At 33.3% G+C, this 7,927-nt stretch overlaps 3 protein-coding genes across 3 annotated transcripts in view; 1 reads left to right on the plus strand and 2 right to left on the minus strand.

Annotated features, from left to right (window-relative positions):
• Nucleotides 1-10: 10 nt before the first annotated feature.
• LOC100638471 (AN1-type zinc finger protein 4-like) lies at nucleotides 11-6,497 on the minus strand. Its single transcript, XM_019997550.1, has 18 exons — nucleotides 6,404-6,497; nucleotides 6,309-6,361; nucleotides 4,575-4,678; nucleotides 3,987-4,337; nucleotides 2,663-2,738; nucleotides 2,536-2,603; nucleotides 2,428-2,479; nucleotides 2,332-2,373; nucleotides 2,119-2,154; nucleotides 1,986-2,061; nucleotides 1,807-1,896; nucleotides 1,706-1,749; nucleotides 857-1,067; nucleotides 688-802; nucleotides 441-587; nucleotides 335-378; nucleotides 217-293; nucleotides 11-175 (listed from the first exon to the last, which is right to left on the minus strand). The coding sequence occupies exons 4-18, from the start codon at nucleotides 4,105-4,107 to the stop codon at nucleotides 40-42; spliced, it is 1,335 nt and encodes a 444-aa protein (XP_019853109.1). The 5' UTR covers nucleotides 4,108-4,337; nucleotides 4,575-4,678; nucleotides 6,309-6,361; nucleotides 6,404-6,497; the 3' UTR covers nucleotides 11-39.
• LOC109582680 (membrane magnesium transporter 1-like) lies at nucleotides 4,265-6,479 on the minus strand. The gene is made up of 4 exons (XM_019997539.1): nucleotides 6,404-6,479; nucleotides 6,309-6,361; nucleotides 4,575-4,678; nucleotides 4,265-4,337 (listed from the first exon to the last, which is right to left on the minus strand). Exons 1-4 carry the CDS (start codon nucleotides 6,477-6,479, stop codon nucleotides 4,265-4,267), a joined length of 306 nt encoding a protein of 101 aa, XP_019853098.1.
• A 46-nt stretch (nucleotides 6,498-6,543) lies between the features above and the next one.
• Nucleotides 6,544-7,927, plus strand: part of LOC105313018 (sperm-associated antigen 17-like) — a 9,633-nt gene continuing 8,249 nt past the window's right edge. Inside the window, exons 1-4 of the mRNA XM_011406115.2 lie at nucleotides 6,544-6,657; nucleotides 6,707-6,847; nucleotides 6,915-7,016; nucleotides 7,299-7,443. Coding sequence (XP_011404417.2) covers nucleotides 6,577-6,657; nucleotides 6,707-6,847; nucleotides 6,915-7,016; nucleotides 7,299-7,443 — 469 coding nt within the window. The 5' untranslated portion in view covers nucleotides 6,544-6,576. The remainder of the gene's footprint in view (nucleotides 6,658-6,706; nucleotides 6,848-6,914; nucleotides 7,017-7,298; nucleotides 7,444-7,927) is intronic.

The following is a 7,927-nucleotide window of genomic DNA, read 5'->3' on the forward strand; positions in this document are numbered from 1 at the left end:
ATTATTATTATTGTTAGATCTAGATGTATTTTAATTTTACTAAAATTTTGATAATTTTGGAGCTGTAACTAAAGGATTGTTCCTTGCAATAAGTTCTTTTCCTTCTGCTTTATAATTGAAAGTGCAAGAATGAGTCTCAGCATACCGATGAATAGAGCAATAAACACCACCACATCTGCAACAGAGGTTACAAGATGGAGAAACTTTATTGCATACCTGCAAGTATAGGAATTTGCAAGTCTTGTTCTTTTTTGGCATTTCATACATTTATTTCTCTCAATGTTCACTTGATTCTAAAGACAAAAACTTTCAAACTAAAATTAATTAGACTCACTTTAGGATTAATAGGAGGTAAATGAAAATTGCTGTGTTCAACTTCTGCATTAATTATTTTTATAACAAAACAGTAAAAAAAAGAAAGCACAAAAAGCAGGAGTAACCTTTCCTAGGCTTGGTCTGTTTCGTAGACACTATACAATCAATTGGGGGCAAAAAATGGCCACTTTTAAGCTTCATATCATCTCTGTGCTGTACATGCTCTTGGGTGTCATTTGATAGCACAAGTTTCACAGAATGCTGCTTAGAACCTAAAAGAAGACAAAGGTATACTCCCTATTATTGATGTACAGTATGTTAAAAAATAAACAAATTTGTAGCCAAAACAAGTGTAGTATCAAGGTCACAAACCTTTTCGTGAAATTTCATCATTAATAGTTGCTTTCGAACATCCAGTAGTTGGACCACATGGTCTTCCCCTTTTGTCACCATGACGTAGTCTTCCAGAAGAGAGTCTATCTAATATCTACATTGTACCAGCAATAAAACCAGAAAAAAATCAGATTATAATCAATCTAACTTGAAAGTCTTTTGAAGAGGGCGTGTGTACTCTAGAATGTCTTTTTTGATATGTTTCACTTTCCCTGAAAGGAGTAAAGCAAAGTTGTCTTTGTGTACCACTCTTAATGACATGACACGAGCATTTGCAGCATTTCTTATGACAACCACAAGTACAAGATGGTGGAGTGTGTATTGGTGGAGGATAAATTGAGGAACCATCATGTCGCAACCTATACAACAGATAAGTTAAAATTATAGTGTGCATTGACTGGATTCAATAGCAGCACCATGCCTTCAATCGTGATTAAACATTATTCAGAGCTTTAACTCATGCTAATCTGTGAAAACTGCAAGTTTGATCTTCATAAATAAAGTGTATAACATCAAGTGATATTTATTAATACAGGCTAAAGTTATAACAAATATTTTTTGTTGAAGAGCACAAAATAATATAGGGTATTTTGACTCACTGGCTGATGGCTACATGCATATACATGCCTATCAACTGTAGTGTGCTCACAATAAAAGGATGATTCTTGCTGAAACCAGTATCTTGGTTTTTTAATTCAATGCCAGATGCATAATCCTTAATGCATTAGACTATAGCATTTTAATGTCTACATACATTGTACATGTAAGTCAATAATATAATTTTCTTGCTGTCTTGGCTTTTCAGTATGACACAATGGAAAATCTATGTACATGTAAGTACTGCAAGAGTACATGACCATGTTACTCTTAGTACTGATATAGGCAAATTCACTCATGATTTTAATCAATTTATGTTAATACAAATGATACCTGATACATGAATATTACAGAATGCATAACTCTTGGCATACATGCATGTACATGTACATGTACTTACATTTTGGAGCACTGCTCCCTTTCAAGAGCTTTAGATAGCAGAGCCTAGCAAAAACAAAATATAAACTTAATTAGAGCAGATACATGTACATGTAAATAAACCTCAGTTTTGCTCAATCGAAGACACTTAAGGCGGGACTGTAACTCCTTCATTTTGCTCTGTGTCACATCATTTTCAAAAGTAGGCAAAACCTACATGTAATTAAAGGAAATAATTGAAAACCAGTGTAAAATAATATTACAATTGTCTATTAATGAAATTAGATGTAAAATGTACTAACCTTCGTAGGATTAGTAGTAGCAACTAGAGATGTTTGGCTTCCACCTCTTAAACGTGATTCAGAGACTTCAACAGGACTTCAATAATACATTACAATAAACACAAAATGTACATGTGCTGCAGTAGCCGCCTACCTGTGTAACTGAGACCTCACATCAGTATCTTCATTACTACAAAAGAAGGCCATGCAATGAATGTAAACTGTGTACTTGTACACAAAAACCCCATAACAAAAGTGCATGTACATCTACAATGTAACAACAATTCTAAATACAAGTACATGTACATGTACTTCATATGGTATTGAAATTTTTCATGTAACATATGTACAGTAAGTCAAATTTTACCTTACAAATATTGCCGCATATTGGTCCTGTTCATCAGGAGACCTATGAAAATATTAAATAAAATGATAGGAAATACAATGTACAGGAATCTGTTACTGTGATTCAAGAAATTCAGCTAATTCAAGAATGGCAAAGTCCTCCAGTTGAACTGTAAAATGAATTACATGTACTTGAAACAACAATAAATAATGACAATAAACATACTTCTATGAGCATGAATAGGTCCACCTCTCATTGCTATGACCAACTTTAATTGGGAACCAGATCTTACACTATGAACATGCATGCATGAAACATAAAATAAATCATGCATACAGTTATTGTCACTGACTGGCATTCTTCTAAACATAAATCATCCATTAACTCAGTACTTCCATAAATTAAATGTTGCTGGGAAACAGGAATACCTGGAAACAAGAGCAATATACAGTAAGTACATGTACATGACAATCTCATTTAGAAGTAGATGTACATGTACTGTATTTCTTTAAATAAAAGCCCTGGCATCTATTTTCAAAATGGTATTTTGACCTTGAAAAAAATTTTTTAAAATAAAATAAAAATTGGGCCCAGAGTCAGATTCAAACCTGGAGCCTCATACACTTGACTTCTGGAACTTAAGGCAGTATCTACAAGGCAACTCAGTCATTCCTAGGCTAGATCTGCATATTTATACTTCAATTCTATCGCTGCCCCAATGTTTATTCACAGCTGGCTTTTATTTGAGGAAATATGGTACCTGTATCTATGTCACATCAAAAATTTTTTGTTGTGGCAAAAAATGATCCTACATGTACCTCTGTACTTTAATTCACGTGCATTAGAAATAAAAACCTAATTACCAACCCTTCTAATTTAAAACTAAACTGTGTTCAGTGAACCAGACAAGTTTTTATAGGACCACATTAATCTAGGAGTGTAGCCAGGGGTGGACAAAATGTCCCTTTTTATTTAAATAATTAGCCAGGCCCTTTTAAAATCAAAATAATAAGCTGCTTTTGCTGTTCTACAACTTAAATATAAAAAATGGCTATCTTTGATGCCATTATAAAACTAAAAATGTTGCTTATCATTGTTAAAGAAGTCTACCATGCTAAAAAAGAGATGTGGTTATGCCTTAAAGTGGTTTTGTTTTACAAAATTTTGTAGTGTGCTTTCTGGCTTGGTGTGAACTTGCTCTTTGTTTCTAAAAATCCTACCTATACCCTTGTACTCCGTGACAGAACAGTGCTCCAAACTATCCTTAGCACTAAATTTGTTAGCCTGTATAAACTGATTATATATAGGTTGACTACTTGACTTACATGTACATTGCATGCATAAAATGCAGTCAATGGTCAAAATGTAGTCAAATGTTGGAAATGGTCTGGTTCGCAAGACTACATTTTATGCACACAAAACATCTAATTTTGGAAAAGAAAAGTCTGCAAACAATACAGTTACACATACACATAGTACATACATGTATATGCACTATGCATTGAAATCTATTGTTAAATAAAAAAATTTTAATACTACCCACGCTCACAAAATACATCGTTTATTTGCAAAGAACTAAAAATTCTGATACATGAAAGAATATATAAACTACAGGAATATTATCAGTGCCTACACCGCTATACATGAATCTACCATACATGTACATCTACGTGTACCTTCTAGCTTTTGAATCTTCGTCTTAATGCCAAGAATTGTTTCAAAAGGACTAACACACAAGTCATACACAGTCCCTGTTACAGCCTCAATAGTAAGATCAATCTCGTAGTCGTCGCTCATGTCTAAAGATAACTTTCCACAAGAGCTTGCAGGTACAAGCGCTGTGTAACCATAGTAGCTGTCAGGTAAATAGACACACCTATTCAGTAATTTTCTGTATTCATCCGGAAATCGTGAATAATATTATTAATCAGTCTGATAAATAAAATAATTATAATTAATTACTCAAAGCACTGCCTCTGTGATTGAAAATCATAAAATTTTGCTTGTTATAAACACCATCAAGCTTCCTATATAACAAAAAAAATTACAGACAAAATATTTATACTGTTACAATTCTTACTATTCACTGCAACACATTTTTTTACTAGAGGCAAGCGTTATGTACCTACATGTACATGTAATTTAACTTTTGCAGGATATAGATGGGTTCTGATGGTACATGTACAACAATTACGTGTACTGATAATACTATATAATAGCTTTATAATAATATTACTACATGTATATTAAAAGTATATGCTTACTTTGAATACAATTCACTTGTCAAACGGAAATCTCTATACTGACTCATACCTTCTAGAACAGCTACACAGCACAATAAGCTACCAAGCAAACATTCAACTGTAATCTAAATAAAAACATAGATGTTGCTACATAATACATGAACACAGTAACCATGCCTGGTGTACAATAATTATGTTGACAGTAAGGCTATTCATGAAAGTGAAAATGACAAAGAGAAAAGAAAAAGACAGGTAGTTCAAGTTTCATTATACAGGTCCCACAAAAAATAAAGGATAGTGCATGACTCAATCCTAACAAAGTATCCTGTCTCTTTTTAAAGTTTCATGCATATGAAACAATTACATTGCACACGTGACAATAGCATGTAGCCATTAATTGTTCATTGATGTACATAATGTACATGTACTTCTACCTAGGTGATATACATTGTAGCTGACAGAAAACAGAACCCTTAAACTGCTACCACTAATATAGAAAACTAGTTGATTTGCTTGCTATTCCTGTAGTGTACATGCTCAAATAGAGAGACAAGTAAGTAAAGAAGTGACAAGATTTAGTCTTGCTCTTTTGGTAAAAAGTTCAATCCTTCGGTATATGTACAACAAAATACCATTAACTTTTGCTCTTGTATGTGCAATTCAATATCATTAGGTTCTTGTTTGATACATGATTATGATAGACACCTTAATTATGATGGTAATTCTGTATGTGGCAACTTGCAATGCAAATAATTACATGCAGACCTTTCTCACAACTGAATTCAAGCATATGAGTTGTCAGTGCTATGACTAACTTGAGGGAGAGCTGTATAGGTGTATGTACAAAATATCGAGCTGAATAGGCAAAAAGTGCATTAAAAAATTTTCCTATTACATGTAAATGCATGTTTTGATTCACACAGAAATGCTCACTGCACAGTTTTTATATAACTTGAAAAGAAAGAGGTCTATAGACCACTAGAGTAGGTACACTAGCTATGAGACTCTTAAGATACTTGAATTTTTATCATTGAAATTACAGGCTGTATCCCATAATACACAGTTCTTAATTAATACCAGCACTTACTCTCCCAAGGCTAAATATCATGAGCACAAATTGTACCATGTACATGTACATGTACGCCAGAGACATATTTTCGTTTATTCATTGATTAAAAATGATAATCATGAATCAAGTGTCACATCCACTGGACAGCAAGATGGTAGACTCTGAATGAGTATGTAGACTTCATCACCCAAAAGCAAGACTACTTCCAAGTTCATTGGACTCCCCAATTGTAACGATTGGTATCAGCTACCAAGAGTGATAGAATTCTACAATATAAACACACAGATCCAATGACATGGTAGATGCAGCCTCATCAATATCTAGCTCATACAACATAGCTAGAGTTCATCGTACATGTATTCCTGCATACTTTATCAGTTCAAAAGGTAGAAAGCCTGATATCAACATTCAGCACATACATTGCCAGTATCTCTTGCCGTTCAGTGTGAGCAGCTATGGAATATATGCAGTGCAATTGGCCCATTACAAATCATGATAATTAGCCTTGGGATGAGTATAATTACATGTATACATACATGTAGATGCTAAGAAGTATTAGAGTAACGTTATTTTTTTTGAAATTATTGCTGCCATATACCAGAAGCCAGTAACTAATTCCCCTAGTAGCAATTACGAGTATATGCATTATGCAGAACAGAAATTATTAGAATACAAAATCAACTTACATCAATAGGCAGACTACTATAATCCATCTCAGCTAATTTTAAGAAAGATTTGTCTGTGGCAAAAAAATAAATAATTTAGCATCTAAAAGGCTTACGCTGTACAGCAGAGTACCCAGAATGAAAGAGAAACAGTGCACCAATGCAAAAAATTATTCTGCTCAACGACGCCATCTTGAAGATACTAGACTATTATTCTATTTATAGCTCAACCATAAATTACTCTGGTTGCTATTAGCAACGCTATTTTTGTTGATGCTTTATTTTTGCCATGTCAAAGAATAAGAAGTCCAAAGCTAATCCCGACACAGTCAACTGGGATGAAGGCTTGATTAAAGAGCAGCTAAAAGATGTAAGTGACTAAATTTCAAATCGTTGTTGTAAAAATTGTTGCATAATAGGACAAGTGGCAGCCATTTGTTATTTACCTTGTTCCTGGAGATGCCTCTTCTCATAAAGCAGTTGATTCACTGATATCAGCAATAGACACAAAAACCCGCAGGTTATTTTCTTCATTTAATAAAGACAAAATTCTTTCTATAGTAAGAATTTGATTGCTTGAGTATTGGGACTAATAATACATGTAATAATAATTATTAATGCATTTAGGCCAAAGATGATGCGAAACTTGCATCAGCTGGTGCCAGTGGTGGTGGAGGGAGGAAAAGTAAGCAAGCTAGTGCTCCTACTCCCAAACCATTGTTTGTAGAGGTACGTTTAAATAATAAATACTAGCATACAGTACTTGTACATGTACAATTATACCGTAGATTAGGAAATTAGTGTGGTAGAAAATTTTTAAGTTTTAAAATTGTGCTGTGATTTAATTTTTACTAAATAAGACTGTGTCATTTATTATTGAATGTGGCACCTAATTATATGGGTAATCTAATTTTTTGCGAAATTCTAATCCAGTAAAATTAAAATCACAGTAAAAATTTCCAGATAGACGGTACAGCATTATGCTCATGTAAATTTTACTTTGATTAATAGGTTTGCCAAAGTGTTGTTACTTCATTATCAAGTGGTGATATCCCTGCTTCATTGGTTGCTCGTCTCATAAAATATATTGTTATTAAAAGCAGAACATCTGATCTGATAGCCAAAGAGGCACCACAAAAGGTAGGCACATGCTACTGCATGTACATGTAATTTGTATACTTCATCTACAATGTACATGTACATGACTGAAGGAAATTGAAAACTAATCTTTAAATTTTTTGAGTGCTCCATAATGAACACATGCTATTAAGTTATTAACTCTTTATGTTCATAACTGAAAGTCACTATAGTAACCATACAGACACCTTTGTATGTTGTTCAGGGTTTTTGATAAGAAATTACACACATTTTTTGCGCCAAAATGATTTTTTTCCTCCAGTATGGTAAAAATAGTGGAATTAGCATTATGTTTATACATGTATGTAAATTTCTTGAGCAAATTAGCCCAATTGAAATTGGTAACTGTGGATTTATCAACTGTGTATTTATCAACTGTACAAACTGAATTGGGCCAATTGAGTATCAATTTGCTTATCAAAAACACTGACCCCCTTTGACGTTTTGTGTGTGTCAATTTTTTTATGTATTGCACTGTATACATGTACCTTTTTATGCAGCAA

Source organism: Amphimedon queenslandica, unplaced genomic scaffold, assembly GCF_000090795.2.
Source record: "Amphimedon queenslandica unplaced genomic scaffold, v1.1 AMPQUscaffold_13364, whole genome shotgun sequence".
Lineage (NCBI taxonomy): Eukaryota > Metazoa > Porifera > Demospongiae > Haplosclerida > Niphatidae > Amphimedon > Amphimedon queenslandica.

What these genes read in the sequence shown, in the direction of transcription:
- LOC100638471 (XM_019997550.1), bottom strand. Translation starts at nt 4,107, where the DNA reads ATGAGCGACGACTACGAGATTGATCTTACTATTGAGGCTGTAACAGGG. An exon ending in TATGCGGCAATATTTGTAAG is followed by an intron (nt 2,155 to 2,331) that starts GTAAAATTTGAC and finishes CTTCTTTTGTAG; the next exon opens with TAATGAAGATACTGATGTGA. An exon ending in CTACTACTAATCCTACGAAG is followed by an intron (nt 1,897 to 1,985) that starts GTTAGTACATTT and finishes AATTACATGTAG; the next exon opens with GTTTTGCCTACTTTTGAAAA.
- LOC109582680 (XM_019997539.1), bottom strand. Translation starts at nt 6,479, where the DNA reads ATGGCGTCGTTGAGCAGAATAATTTTTTGCATTGGTGCACTGTTTCTC. An exon ending in TGGGTACTCTGCTGTACAGC is followed by an intron (nt 6,362 to 6,403) that starts GTAAGCCTTTTA and finishes TTTTTGCCACAG; the next exon opens with ACAAATCTTTCTTAAAATTA. An exon ending in ATAGTAGTCTGCCTATTGAT is followed by an intron (nt 4,679 to 6,308) that starts GTAAGTTGATTT and finishes GTTTTTATTTAG; the next exon opens with ATTACAGTTGAATGTTTGCT.